Source organism: Trypanosoma brucei, chromosome 11 (assembly GCF_000210295.1).
Source record: "Trypanosoma brucei gambiense DAL972 chromosome 11, complete sequence".
Lineage (NCBI taxonomy): Eukaryota > Euglenozoa > Kinetoplastea > Trypanosomatida > Trypanosomatidae > Trypanosoma > Trypanosoma brucei.
In genome coordinates this window covers 2,554,457-2,568,390 of record NC_026744.1, presented here as the reverse complement: position 1 = coordinate 2,568,390, position 13,934 = coordinate 2,554,457, and the positions used below count along the sequence as shown (strand labels likewise).

Here is a 13,934-nt window from a genome sequence, read left to right as displayed (position 1 = left end):
GCGACTGCGTCAACTTAACGTGCCACTTTATTGTTTGCTCGTTTTCACTGTTTTTGCTTTGTCCGTTTCCACTCCAGATGAATAGACACAATCACGGTGAAACAAAGGAAAATCAACAGTACTATCATAATGACCAAAGTTTGGATGCCGTGGGCCTACCAGGCGCTCCTTGCCTATGCTCATTCTGGCGCAGCACACGGCCAGGCGAATTTATGGTTAAAGGGCCAAACATCGACTCCGTTGCAGAGAATTTGTGACCCTGTCCCTAACCTTCTTATCTCGCAGTCGTCTCAAGGCGGCCAGAGAGCCCTTTGGCTTCTCCACAGACCCGAAAGTGTGTTGGGGCTCGTGGTAAGTCCACAGTGGCAGGGTGAAAGCGGGGACCACGAGCTGTGCGATGCCTCAGTAGTTAGTAAACGCAAAATAGTGAGAGTTATGAAACATCTTCATTCTCTTCCGTTCCGTGTGGCAGGCAGCTCACCGCTTCGTCCCCCGATGGTGGTTCATAAAAATCATTTGGTGGGGTGGCGCATTGATGGGAAAGCTGCACCATTGTATGCACACACCCTAGATCAATTGGCGAAACTGAAACCGACACAGTTTAAAACTATAGAACCTAAGAATGCCTTCATTTGCAGGACATACTACGAATGGGATAACTGGAAAGAGGTGTCGATGGAGCCTGGCTGGACCTGGCATCATGTGGACGAGGAGATCGTAAATAACATTTTAGATGGTACTCTGACATTTGATGGGCTGCGGGCCACAGCCACCGACACACCATAGAAATTTATTCCACCATCGCCACCTTTTAGATGTGCGTACGCGTGGAGCAATACTTTAGAAGCACAAATTAAAGATGAAAGTGATTTCCATAATGGTGAAGCCATGAAAATGCACCGATTTGTTCCCATAGAAGCACCGCGAGAAGTAAAGGATTTTAAAGGAACGACAACAAAGAAAAAGAAACCTCCACTTGAGCGATGCCAAGTTAGAGAAGTTTCCCCCATAGAATATGATAACGGCGGGAACTGCCACCACCAGGTAGTTTTTCCTTGGTATACTTTATTTTGAAACGCACCGTACATACATATATACATGTAATAAAATAAAAAAAGAGGGGTTCGGGTCTTTTTTTGTTCAATTTACGCTGTCGTTTCTCCAGCCTGTGCGCCCTACACTTATGAGCGTGGGTTTTCCATCTCATGTTTCTCTCCTTTGTTACACGTTAAGACAAGAGGAGAACTGAGCCGCTCCGGCCGTCGAGAGGTGCCAACTAATGCGCATTTCTGAGCGAGCCTTCATGGATATCGCCATCGGGACCAAAGCACCGCGGAGGATCGTCTTTAAACTCTTTCCGCGGAAGTGCCCATCAGCTGTGAAGAACTTTATTGAACTCTGTAGTGGAAATGTCTCGACCGACACATATGAATCGGGGAACAGGGATAAACTGATATCGGAGAGCGCCCTTCCGCAGCTCACGTACAAAAACTCCACTTTCCACCGTGTGGAGAAGGGGTATTTAATTCAGGGAGGTGATATTGTAACGGGGCGAGGGACGGAACAACTTTCTATCTATGGTGGTACTTTCAGCGCCCCGGAGGAGGTGAGGGCCTCTGTCTTCGACAAACCCGGTCTGGTCGGCACGGCTTCCAGCTCGCCGAACGCGCACGGCTCGCAGTTTTTCATTTTGACTGCGAAGGAAGCCAATCACTTGAACGGGACGTGCATATGTTTCGGCCAGGTCGCTGATGGGCTTGATGTTGTTCAAGAGATTGAACAGGTTCCTATTGACCCATCAGGGTTTCCGTCCCTTAAGGTGTCTATTGTGGATTGTGGGGTATTGGAATGATTATCGCGGTTTGTGTGCAACAGTTGAGTAATTGAGATAATATTTTTTTTTCTCGCAGTGAAGATCGTCGGGGGAACACACATACAGATGCTCTAATAAAAGGAAGAGGGATGAGTCTATGCTTTTCTCCCACCCCTCTAAGGGAAAGAAAGAGAAAAGAGCGAAAGGCAAAAGCGAAGGCGTTTGTGTGCTACTTCATCTGGACTTGTTCCTCTACTTCTTTCGTTGTGAATTTTCTTGTGATACTCGCCCCAGCAGCTGGTACTTGTGCTCAAGTGCAGCAATACTTTTTCCCTCTTATCACTTCTTTCCTCACTCAACTTATTCCTCCTTCGCTGCGTTTCCGCGCCATCTATTTCTATTTTTTTTTTTTTTGCACTGTCTACGGGCCATTGCTTGTTCCTTCCCTTTAGCGGGTCTCTTTGATATCATTACCCCCAAAAGCACCATGAACGAATTAAAGAACCCGATGCGGTACTCCCCAGGAGTGCTTGTGGGTAACTGGTATGAGGACATGCGGGTAGCCGAGGACAAAATAAAATCCTACAGAAGTAAAATGGGTCATGATGCTGACATCCTTGGTTCACAACGTTTAGAGGAGTCTTGTGTGGATGCTGATACACATTCGATGACAATGGGAGACGTGATCATGCTTGGGAAGCCATTACGTCTGCTTAACGTCGCAACGGAGGCGGTATTGGCTGTAGACACGGCGTGGACACATCCACAGCGGCTGCCTCACCAATTTTTGCTTACCGCCACCGGCAATACCGCGCCTCGACAGCGAGTTGAATGGGTCTTGATGCGGGCGGAAGATGAGAACAATGTCGGCTACACGAAGCAGCTAAAGGAGGAGAATGTGCTGCATTACGGTCAGCACATACGTATCGCGAATGAAGCCGCTCATTCTGAAGGGTTTTTATATCTTCACTCAAGCATTCGTGATGTAGGCCAGTCAGGCGCTCAGCTCGCAGTAGCGTCATTGGGAACGAGCAAAGACAACATATTTGTTGTTGCGAAACCGGGTGAGAAACGCGATGACATCCGCTATGGTGCCCCCGTACGCGTTGGTGATCGGTTCGTTCTTTACCATGCAGCAACGAACCAACCGCTGCGGTGCATTAAAAAACTGCAAAGGACGTCCTTCGGATTTGAGTATGGGATGGACTGCTCTTTTGCCGGTGACAACCACTCAAGGTCTGTGGCTGCCGTAACAACCGAGCCCACAAATCTTTTTGTTGTTGTCGCAGCCAACTACGGTGTGACCAACACCATGTCGGTATCATCGCTGCGAAACCTCACCGGACGCGGTAATGTGGGAGTTTTGTCAGAGAGCTACGAAGTGGACTTGTCCGCGATCATTTCCCTCATCCGGGAGGGTGTGTTGTACTTTGGTGGTCGTTTGGGGTTTAGGTTGCTATCAAAGGTGTTGGGTGTTGCCTGCAACGAGCAGTGCGTGACTCCAGTCCGGCGCCAAGATATTTTCCATGGCATTAGCCTCATGGGAGTTACCATTCACCCCGGCGAACTTGATGTTATCTTCAAGAAATTGGACCGTGTTGGCAATGGTTTTGTTGTTGCACAGGAATTCCTTCGGGAGCTTCGCTGCGAGTTGCCGCAGAGCCGGTTGCAAGGTGTTATAACGGCCTTCCAGCAGCTTGTTATTGAGGGAGGAGGGTCTGTCGACTACAAAGACATGTTGAACCTCTTCGTGTTTAACGCCTGTTTTCACCCCGATGTAGAGGAGGGCATTGCCAGTCGGGAAGAGATTATTTTTGACTTTATTAACTGCTGGCCGAACATGAACAGTACCTCGTCTGTAACAACTGATATGTTTGTCGCATACTACACCGACGTATCCCCGGCAATTGAGAGCGACGAACGTTTCTTCAAGATGTTGAAACGGTGCTGGAAAATTCCCGAGACGGACGCGTACAAAAGTATGAAGCCCTGTCGTTCTGTAACCGTGTTTCGGTCAGACAATACAAGCAGCATTATATATCTCCCAGACTCCTCGGTGTTGAATATCAAAGATTTGTCGAGCGTCCGACGGTTTCTCACACAGTGTGGAGTGAAAGACATCAAGGACATTAGATTAAATATGTAAATTTATCTTTTCTTCTTTCGTCACGCAACAATTTCATTTTGTCTCTGGGCTGATACCCGAGGGGAAGGGGTGGGGGGCGGAGGTGTTTGGCGAATAATGTACGTGTAGAATCTTCGCCTCACCTATCTGCCTCTTCTCTTTCATTTATTTTCTGGGGCGTTGCTCCGTAACAAACGAAGAAGAGCAAATAAACCGTGGTGCCAGTGGTAGTGAAGAGGTAATACTTGTGATGATTTCTGTGGCCGTGCGGCACGCGCTACCTTGTTTTCCGGGTTGCTCATTCTTACTTTCTTCCTACGTCCGTTTAGGATAAGGAGGTAGATGTGCTTGACAATGAGTTCGGGGTTGACTTTATCCGTCACCTCCTACTTCAGCCTTCCTTCAGAGTTCCTATGTCTATGTATACAACTAACTTAGCTGTGCGCACCTTTCAATATCTCTTCTGCGCGCCACGTTATCGTCCCTCTCCTTCCTTTATTTTTCTCTTCTCTTCTTCCCCTCATGCTGCGGTTTGGCTATTGCCTCAGGCGCTGGTGTCAGCCACCTGAGGCGGCACTTGTGTAAAAGGCAAAGTAAGACAAAAGTTGAGGTTTTGTATACCGCGAAGCTTGTGCATTGATATGGAGGTTTTGTGTAATGGTAGACAATGCGTGATCGAATTCCATGGTTCTGTGGTTACGTGCACGCCCAAAGACGACGAAAATAAGGAGGCTGAACCTGATGTCTTCACGATAACCGAAATTACGCAGCTCCTGCGCTCTCGGAGGGATAGTTGCGCAGCCAAGGTTATTGTGGGTTCAAGGACTTTTGTCATGCGGTTCGTAAACGCACGCGAGCGAGAGCAGTTTGTCAAGAATGTGCGGCTTGTGGATGGGACCGAGGGTAGCAATGTGCAATGGGTGACATCTGCCATTTGTGACGCCGCTGTCGACACAGGTGTTTTGTCTGAAGAAGATTTGGACCTTATAATGAAGGAGGAGTGCCCACGAGGTGTTGTCACTGCCTTCGATGCAATTGGCTCACTTGTCGACCCCGTAACCTTCAAGCTCCGCCCCATTACGGAGCAACTCACCAACGACATATTCCGCCAAATACCTGTCCTTGCCAAGATTTTTGGCCGGCATGTGACCGATGAGGAGACGATGGTGCGCTTTTGGGAGGCCGTTGTAAGAAAGTATTTTTGCTTTTCTCGGACATTCTTGGAGGAAGAGATACGTGCGCTTGATGATGAAGGGTGTAGTGGTGCGACTGAACCGGGATCCAACAGTGAGGAAGATGCATTACAGAACATCAACGTAGCATCAGAACGGGCACTGCCAAAGTTCAGTTCACACCTCCGTCACAACACGGTCCCTGTGGGGGAAGCACCTTGTGAACAACGTCAGCCGCCTCATGCACATTTTTTCCGTGGGCGTCCGTCGTCTGCAAGTTCTTCCAGACGCTGGCAATGCACTGTGCAGCCCTGTCAGGCATATGCGGGGGTGCAGTGTCCGCCTTCTGTTTCGCGGGAGTTACCCAAAAGCACAAGCAGGGACGTTCTTGAGGTGTTGAAAAAGTTCTGGGGAGGCGACACAAAGCACCGTAAGGCGCTGCGCTCAAAACTGGAGGGATTGAAAAAGGTTGCTAGTAACAATGTACTGCAACGCAGTTGTTTGGATCGGACAACAAAGTTCCTTGACGAAATAGACGCTGAGCATGGGGGAGCTACGCCTGCCAAGTAGCAGAGTGTATTCTGCCAATGGTGTCCTTCGAGTCTTTCCTCTAAATTCTTCAATGATCAACAAAAAAGAGGGAACGCGTTAGGTGTTTCAATGAATGCAACCGCTCCTTTTTGTGGCTTGTGTTGGGGTGTCTTAGGAGGTGACTTTGACGCATGCGCTCCCGCTGTCGGTGTGTTGTGTGCTGGAGCCTAGTGGGTACGTTTCTTTCATTTGTTGGGATGACTCGTCTGGGCTGCGTTCGGTGTAACCGCCTGATGCAATGCACATGTGTGGTTAATAACCTTGCTTCACGGCCGCATATGTGTGTGACTGAGTAATACATGTGTTTTTGGTAGGTGGTTCTTATTTCTCGACATTCGTTTTGTGGTAAACTTGCTCATATCTTTTGCACCTCCTGCTTCACTCTTCCCACCGACGACAGTTCGCTTCATTTCCGCATTTGCTGGACACGCCCCCGTGCAAGTTAAGGACGAGCCCATAGGCGCAAGACAGGGACTGAAGGAATAAGCACAAGAAGAAGCGGTGCCGATGGACATTCTGCAGAACATTGCACTCATCTTTCTTTGGCCCTATGGCATTATTAGCTGTTGCATGTGTTTTTACGTCTTCTTTTCCTCGGGTGAGGGGATTCATTGGTTCACTACATTTCGTAATTGCTTCGTCATACTGGGAGCAGTAGTTGCCACCGCCGCTTTACCGTTCTTCCGCGTCCCATCTCTCAGCTTGTTCATCGCGTTTAGTGCTTGGTCTGTCTATGCCGCACTGGTGGCGGCACACTACTGGCGATTTAGGTTATGGAGGCGTCACCTCATCCCCGTAAATATGCCTCTTGTGGTAATGTTTCTGTGGGAAGCGTACAGGGTTGCAGAACAAATGTGGAACTAACTGTGGTAACTGAGGTGCCTACCCCAACGAGAGTTGTGGTGACGGGTTTTTCTTCTTTTACCGTTTCCCTTTTTCGTCTGGTTCCTCCGCTGTTTATTCACATATTCTTATGTTCGTTTTTCATTCCCTTCTATCAGTTCTCGTAATCATTGTTAAGGTAACACAGCTTAATCCAACTTGCGGTGACCCCTAACGATGCTGCTTTGGTTGGGGCCGCATGTTATTGACAAATAGACGCGCATGCGGTCACACATTTTTCTTTCAGATGGCAGTGTTTTGTCACCTTTACGCGTCCTTTTTTTTTCCTGTGAACCTTTTCCTTCACCCCCTCGCGATAGGTTTGCACTCGTCCCTTGCTAGCGCACGCGTTCCTCCCGGGTAAAATAACAACTTGCCAATCATTCGAAGGAAAAGACAGCCGAAGTTTAGCAGATTTCACCCGGCCAAAACTTGATATAGAAAGTGTCTGAAGAGTCGAAATAAAGCAAAATAAAAAGAAGAATCCAAGATGAGCGAGGCACGCCAGATTCAGAGTATGATTGACTTTATTGAGCGCGAAGCGCAGGAAAAGGCGGATGAGCTCAACTCAGCTGCTCAAGAAGAATATGACGTGGAGAAAATGCGCCTAGTGGAGGCGGAGAAAGTGAAGGTGCGTGCCAATAATGAGCAAAAGTTAAAACAGGTGGATGTCGGTCGGCGCGTGGCGCGGGCGAACTTCTCCAAGGCACAACGGCTGCGCATCATGGAGGCCCAGTCTAATATTGTGGAACAACTAAAGGAGAATATCAAGACGAAGCTGATGGCTTTTGTGAAGAACACTGACAGCTACAAAAAGCTCCTAGTCTCCATCCTGCATGAAGCTCTCTCTGCCGTGCGCACGGACGCCATCGTTTACACTTGCAAGAATGATGAGCCAATTGTGACCGGCATGCTCAGTGAACTCGAGCAGTGGTACCTCAAAACAGTGGGAACACGAGTGAGCATCCGTATGGGTAAAGAATATCTTAACGCAGAGGAGGCACTGGGCGGCGTCGTCGTTAAGTCCCACGACGGCCACATCGTGTGCAACTGGACGCTGTCCAGCAGAATGAGGAACTGCGTCAATGATCAGCTTCCCACGATACGATACTACCTCTTCAATCCAGAGTCATCTATCTGAAGGAAATGAAAAAGAGCAAGAAAAAACGACGCCATTTTTTCTAAATGGACATTATTGTTCTCTCTCTTTTTCTTCCCCCTCATTCTTCTTTCTGTTTGTATGTTTTGTTGCTGTTGTTCTGTAATGCTGTGGCGGCCGTGGTGCCGTGTCGGCGTCGCTGCCTCCAGAGGGTGTAACATTGACGGCTGGGCGGAGGTGAAGAGGCGAAGAGGGGGCGAAGCTCCTTCTTCCGTATTTTACCGCAAGGGGCATAAGACAAGTTGGCCAGATGTGTCACGGCACACGTGCGCGGGTGTGCACACATGCGCATAGGAAGGAACGGAAATGCTTGAAGGAGAAACACATACACTGACGGTGTGGGGGATGTGATATGGGAGATAAAAGAAATTTGCTTCTTCCCTTTTTGCCGTGTTACCAAGTGATGGACAGGCACCCCGAGGGCGGGATGGAGGGCGTCGTTCATCTCCGATTTTCGTGTCCACACTTTTTGTTTGTTCATTTTCACCTTTACACTGATACACACACACACACATATATATATATATATATATATATATATATATATATATATATGTATTTGTGTTGTAAATGCATACATCTACGTACTCTTTCCCCTATTTCATTCTCTCAACAACTTGCCGTTCGTCACACGAATATGCGCGTATACTGACTAATCGAAAAATTTTCAGTATGGAAGGGGAGGAGAAGGTAGAGCTGTCCCAGTTGGAACTGAAACTGGAGGAGCTGCAAGTGATTTGGGAAGACGTTCAAGCTACTTGTCCCGCGACACATTCCTCGAAGCGCCGCAACTCCAGCGACGCAGTCGCTTCTCCCCCGCGGGTGCGCAGCACGAGTGGAGCGGCTCAGCGGCAGGAAGCGAATACGCAAGAACCTTTGCAGCTCCCCTCTCCCCAAAGTAAACATCCATCCTTGCGCCTTCTGCATGCGAATAATAAGGGGAAGTTACGTTGCACAAACCCCGTTGCATCTGAAGGGGCTGTGCTAGGAGGGATTGTTAGTGTTTCGCCTCCTCACAGTCCTGCGAACGCGTCCGTCGGCGCGTGTCCTCACGGCCGTGACGGGGGCGTTAGAAATTGCGTGCCGTCGCGGCTCCCCCCACTGGACGCCTCCCATGCGCAGGAACTGCTGAAGGCATGTTCAAACTGTGGAGTAGAGCAGAGACGGCCAACGGCGCAGTTCTGTTGGAATTGTGGGACCCGCATCTGAAAAGATCCCTTCCTTTGTCTGTTTGTTTGTGAACTGTTGACCTTGCTTGCATGTAGCCCTGTAGTGAGGATGGAGCGGGGGAATTTGAAACAATCATTCCCTCCCCTCCCCCCCCCCCGAGGGGGAAAGATTGATGATGTTTTCTTTTTTTCTTTTATTGAATGCGAAATCTATGTGGGGTGGAACCGAACCATGCCAAGGGAAGGAAGAAAAACGCTGGTGATTACTGTGCGTTGTGTGTCTCGTTGTTATCAGTATTATTTAGTTATCTTCCATGTGTCTGGGAGGGAAATTTTCTTTTTCTTTTTCCTTTCCCCTCTGACAAAAAATGCCGATTTCAGTATTCTTTCTGTGCTTATCATGTTCCGCAACCCCTTTCGACTATCTCTTTCCTACCGTTTCCCCCGCAATTCTTCGACGTACATCCCTCCACGGTGCAGTGCTTAGAAGGTTTACTGCAGTTGACTTATAAGTGTCTTGTTTTACTGCGTGGTAATGCAACAGCAAAACCGCACAGAAATTGTCCAGGACATCACAAATGCCGTGAAACTGGAGCAGGAGCTTCGGCTTATACATGAGCAACATGGGGTGGCGGTACTAGATGTGTACAGTTCCGAGTGGGGACTTAGCAAGGCGCTGTCGGAGACCTTTAGGCGCTTGCAAATGGACGCTTCTGATCAGGCGTATCTTCGTTTTCTCTCCGTGGAGTGCAACTCCATTCTCGAGAGCATTGACCAGACAGAGGAGCACCATCAGCACATGAAAACAGATGACAAGGTAAAGTTTCGAGAATCCTTGGCACCGTTCTGGAAGGATATCCTTGAGAGCCGGCGCGGAAAATCGAAGTCTTACTTTGTATTTTTTAAAGAAGGCAGGAAACGTACCTCTATAGAGGGCATTAACACACCCAAGATAATCAATTACGTTATTGAGCTGTGCCGCTCCCAAAAACCCGCCAAGGAGTGCACGGAAAGCAAGCCATTACTTGACTTTTGGGGGCGTTACTTTGGTGAAGGGGAGTCTGAAGTCTTCTGGGAGTCCTTTATGCGTGCCATACTTGAGCACGTCGGGACGGCCAGGCCTCTCTCTGCTAAAGAGGAGAGTACTCTTGCGGAGGTTATCGGTGTTGATGGTGATAAAGTAAGCGTCAGTGCACTCGACAAGTGGACTGCCGGTCAGGCGATAGAGACGGCTTTTATCAACGTCTTCCCTTTCTTGAGCAAGAGCGAAGAAACACCCGCTGATAGCGGCAAACGCAAGGCGTCTGGGGACCAGCCCGCAGACGACACCGCACTAACTGGGAGCTTCGTCAATGTGCTCAGTTCCCACTGCGATGCCCGTACAGAATGGAAACCGGAGATGTGGCATCGAGTCTTGGCAATACAGCCGGATGGTTCGGGTAACAGCCGGTTCGTTCTCATGTCATGTGAGGAGGCGGAGAAGGATGCGGAGGACGCTCTGGCTCTTGTCGCCGATTTACCCACTGTGGAAGCTTATCTGAGCGGTTGCAACGTCGCTGCGGAAAATATTCACATTATGTGTCACGCTGCGGCAGAGAAATATCCGTCTGGAAGCATTGCTTACGCTAAACTGGCTCAACTCCTGATATCATGCAACGGTGACAAACTTGAGGAACTTACTGGAGTGCGGCAGGAACTGGCGGATGAGTTGGCAGGGGGTACGCTACTCAAAAACTACCCCACACTCGCATATACAGTCATCTGCCACTGCACATCAGAAGTGACTGACGCTAAACCGTTTTATTATTGTTGTGATGAGGCCGGCCAAGTGAACCAGATCGAGAACGCCAAGGAAGGAGGCCAAGTTGTTTTACCGCCTCTCAGTCGACTCTCTTCGAGTGGAGAAACGGAGGCTGCCTTTAAGGTGGAGATTTGTGGGATTCCCAACGTGATCCAACTTGAAGAAACGGGCGAAAATGGAGTGTTCACTGTTTTAACTCCGTGGTTCACGAAATTCAACGTGAAAGAGGCGTCAGATAATCATCTTGTGCTGGAGTTTGTTGAGAATGTTGGGGATGAACAATTCAGGCAAGTACTCGAGCCATACGCTAAACGAATCTGCGAAGATGAAGATAAACTGTCCGCCTCAGCCGACATAATTGCCCTCTACGAACGTTCCCTCGGACTGGGACATGAGCTGTCCCTGCCATCCGTTGCAACTCAAAACAACTTTGGTGGCTCAGGGGCACCTCCTTCCGCCTCTTCAGTTGGGCGTATGAGGAGTACCAGTGGTGTTGAGGCTCCAAAGGGTGAACACGCTGAGGGCGCCCCCGGTGGTAGTGCCTCGCGTTTGCACGAGGGTTCCACAAGCCAACACTCCCGTTCTGCAGTTGAGAATGGGGCTGGTGGAGAAGGTGACGTTGAGGTTGAGGAGGGGCAAGTCACAGAACCTCCCATTGCGCAAGACACTGTCGCTGCTGAGGACGCTGTTGCCGATGGAGGTGCCAATGCGGATGAGGAAGGCGCCGCACAGGAGGTTGCCAATGAAGAATATGCCGATGAACAGTTTGGGGACGAGCAGTCATGTGAGGCGGGGAAACCATCTGATACGGAGGATGCGAATGAGAAAACGAGCGAAGCAGCAAAGGAAGAAGATGCTGAGGAGATTGGCAGTAAACAAGCCAGTGAAGCAGCAAAAGATCCAGATACCGGGGATATTGAAGGCAACGAGGCGAGTGGTGCGGCAAAAGAGGCGGAGACTGAGGAGATTGGCAGTAAACAGATAAGCGAAACAGCAAAAGAGGCGGACGCTGAGGAGATTGACAGTGAATGGACAAGTGAAGCGCGGAAGCCATCTGATACAGAGGATGCGAATGAGAAAACGAGCGAAGCAGCAAAAGATCCAGACAACGATGACACGGAGAGTAAACAAACCAGTGAAGCAGCAAAAGATCCAGACACCGAGGACACGGAGAGTAAACAAACCAGTGAAGCAGCAAAAGTAGATGCTGAGGAGATTGGCAGTGACCAAGCCAGTGAAGCGATGAAAAGGTCTGGTACAGAAGGTGCGAGTGAGAGAACAAGCGAAGCAGCAAAAGATCCAGACAACGATGACACGGAGAGTAAACAAACCAGTGAAGCAGCAAAAGATCCAGACACCGAGGACACGGAGAGTAAACAAACCAGTGAAGCAGCAAAAGTAGATGCTGAGGAGATTGGCAGTGACCAAGCCAGTGAAGCGATGAAAAGGTCTGGTACAGAAGGTGCGAGTGAGAGAACAAGCGAAGCAGCAAAAGATCCAGACAACGATGACACGGAGAGTAAACAAACCAGTGAAGCAGCAAAAGATCCAGACACCGAGGACACGGAGAGTAAACAAACCAGTGAAGCAGCAAAAGTAGATGCTGAGGAGATTGGCAGTGACCAAGCCAGTGAAGCGATGAAAAGGTCAGGAACTGAGGATATCAGTGGGCGAGGCAGTGAAGGAAGCAGGGATTGAGGCAAGTGGTAATGATCAATTAGATGTTGAGTGTCGTCGCGTCAGCCTTGGATGTTGGAACTTGTCTATGTTCTAGAGAGAATTATGAAGGAGGAAGATGATAGAAACACATAAGGAGGGTGATTATGGCGTGGCCTTTGGTTCTCTAAAAACGAGGATAGATGTGCATGTATTACGATGTAAATTGAAGAAGACACCAACAACCGCTAAAATTCTCCTTACATTCCGGGGTTGAGGGCTGTGCTGCATTTCCTACCTTTGATTCTTGCGCTTCATCTCTCTTTTTCATTCGCACTTTCATGTTTTATTTTTTGAATAATGTAGTCCCCCCCCCCTCGTATGATGGAATGCGGGCGTATAACCTTGGAAGCCGTTGTTACCACGATGTTCTGCGGCTGCAAGAGACAATTTTTCGAAAGAAAATCGATAGGCAGATGCGCTACATTCGTGGAGACAAATCTGCTCGCCTCATCCCCAACGTTGTTTTGCTTGTGGAACATTCGTCTCCTGTTTACACGATTGGCCGGCGAGACACTTCCAATGGCATCAAAGCGGGTTGTGCCGCCGAGGTGGTCAAGACGAGGAGGGGAGGGGGCGTCACATTCCATGGACCAGGGCAGGTAACTATGTACCCCATTGTTAACGTGCAGGTTCTGTGGAAGCAATGCACGGCTTCTGACAAACCACGTTCCCCAATTGAGTGGTTTAGTTCCGTGTTGGAACAGGCTATGATTAACGTAGCGGGCGAATACAACATCCCCGCCCATCGAGGGAGGGTTGGGGTTTGGTCCGACAGTTGGGGAGATGTGGCACCACGAAAGATGGGGTTCGTCGGGCTTCAACTGGGAAATTGGGTCTCTATGCATGGTGCGGGACTGAATGTGAGTAATAATTGCTTTACTTCAACGATATCGTTATGTGCGAGATGCCGAACGAAGCAGCGACGTCTTTAGTGGAGGAACTCCGGCTACGAGGATTGAGCGGGGCAGAGCCGACTCCCCACGTTATCGCACCTCGCTTGCTCCATCATTTTCTTTTGAGTATGCAGCAGCAGGAGAGTGTTGTAACACGGAGCTTGTGGACTTGTCGATCGATGGAAGCTGGGAGCGAAGCATCCTTTGCGAACTTGAATAAGGTTTGTTTTGTATGTCGCACCGGCAATTAGTGACTGCACACGTTCACTCAAATGATGGGATTGAGTGTATTATTATTTTTTTTTCACTTTGTTGACAAATCTACGAACACATTGCAGTTTTGCGAGTACGCGCCACTGAATGCAGCCACGCGAATGCCGTGTCTTTGGTCGTATGGTAGGCTAGGGGTTGGCGTGCTGGCTTGAAGGCGCATCTCTTGCGAATGAACTTGACATCCGCATGGAATGCGGGAAAGATATCACCGATTGGGTGCGGCATTGGAGTGGAAATGCCACGGGTTCTACATGTTTAGGGCGACAGCTCGCGGGACAGGACGGGGTTGCAGTGTTTCCCAGAGCAGTTGGGATGTACCCAACGAAAATAACTGTGG

The 13,934-nt window shown here is 49.3% G+C and overlaps 9 protein-coding genes across 9 annotated transcripts; 8 read left to right on the top strand and 1 right to left on the bottom strand.

Annotated features, from left to right (window-relative positions):
- Window positions 1-129: 129 nt before the first annotated feature.
- On the top strand, window positions 130-786 carry TbgDal_XI10620 (hypothetical protein, conserved; the record flags this gene model as incomplete). Its single annotated transcript, XM_011781905.1, has 1 exon — window positions 130-786. One exon carries the CDS (start codon window positions 130-132, stop codon window positions 784-786), a length of 657 nt encoding a protein of 218 aa, XP_011780207.1.
- A 493-nt stretch (window positions 787-1,279) lies between these two features.
- Window positions 1,280-1,852, top strand: TbgDal_XI10610 (cyclophilin type peptidyl-prolyl cis-trans isomerase, putative; the record flags this gene model as incomplete). Its single annotated transcript, XM_011781904.1, has 1 exon — window positions 1,280-1,852. One exon carries the CDS (start codon window positions 1,280-1,282, stop codon window positions 1,850-1,852), a length of 573 nt encoding a protein of 190 aa, XP_011780206.1.
- A 118-nt stretch (window positions 1,853-1,970) lies between these two features.
- Window positions 1,971-3,959, top strand: TbgDal_XI10600 (hypothetical protein, conserved; the record flags this gene model as incomplete). The annotated part of the gene is made up of 1 exon (XM_011781903.1): window positions 1,971-3,959. The coding sequence occupies one exon, from the start codon at window positions 1,971-1,973 to the stop codon at window positions 3,957-3,959; it is 1,989 nt and encodes a 662-aa protein (XP_011780205.1).
- Window positions 3,960-4,579: 620 nt separating this feature from the next.
- TbgDal_XI10590 (hypothetical protein, conserved) lies at window positions 4,580-5,680 on the top strand (the record flags this gene model as incomplete). Its single annotated transcript, XM_011781902.1, has 1 exon — window positions 4,580-5,680. One exon carries the CDS (start codon window positions 4,580-4,582, stop codon window positions 5,678-5,680), a length of 1,101 nt encoding a protein of 366 aa, XP_011780204.1.
- Window positions 5,681-6,208: 528 nt separating this feature from the next.
- On the top strand, window positions 6,209-6,565 carry TbgDal_XI10580 (hypothetical protein, unlikely; the record flags this gene model as incomplete). Its single annotated transcript, XM_011781901.1, has 1 exon — window positions 6,209-6,565. One exon carries the CDS (start codon window positions 6,209-6,211, stop codon window positions 6,563-6,565), a length of 357 nt encoding a protein of 118 aa, XP_011780203.1.
- A 508-nt stretch (window positions 6,566-7,073) lies between these two features.
- On the top strand, window positions 7,074-7,724 carry TbgDal_XI10570 (ATP synthase, putative; the record flags this gene model as incomplete). The annotated part of the gene is made up of 1 exon (XM_011781900.1): window positions 7,074-7,724. The coding sequence occupies one exon, from the start codon at window positions 7,074-7,076 to the stop codon at window positions 7,722-7,724; it is 651 nt and encodes a 216-aa protein (XP_011780202.1).
- A 79-nt stretch (window positions 7,725-7,803) lies between these two features.
- On the bottom strand, window positions 7,804-8,322 carry TbgDal_XI10560 (T. brucei spp.-specific protein; the record flags this gene model as incomplete). Its single annotated transcript, XM_011781899.1, has 1 exon — window positions 7,804-8,322. One exon carries the CDS (start codon window positions 8,320-8,322, stop codon window positions 7,804-7,806), a length of 519 nt encoding a protein of 172 aa, XP_011780201.1.
- Window positions 8,323-9,446: 1,124 nt separating this feature from the next.
- On the top strand, window positions 9,447-12,410 carry TbgDal_XI10550 (hypothetical protein, conserved; the record flags this gene model as incomplete). The annotated part of the gene is made up of 1 exon (XM_011781898.1): window positions 9,447-12,410. The coding sequence occupies one exon, from the start codon at window positions 9,447-9,449 to the stop codon at window positions 12,408-12,410; it is 2,964 nt and encodes a 987-aa protein (XP_011780200.1).
- A 299-nt stretch (window positions 12,411-12,709) lies between these two features.
- Window positions 12,710-13,363, top strand: TbgDal_XI10540 (lipoate-protein ligase, putative; the record flags this gene model as incomplete). Its single annotated transcript, XM_011781897.1, has 1 exon — window positions 12,710-13,363. The coding sequence occupies one exon, from the start codon at window positions 12,710-12,712 to the stop codon at window positions 13,361-13,363; it is 654 nt and encodes a 217-aa protein (XP_011780199.1).
- Window positions 13,364-13,934: the final 571 nt, after the last annotated feature.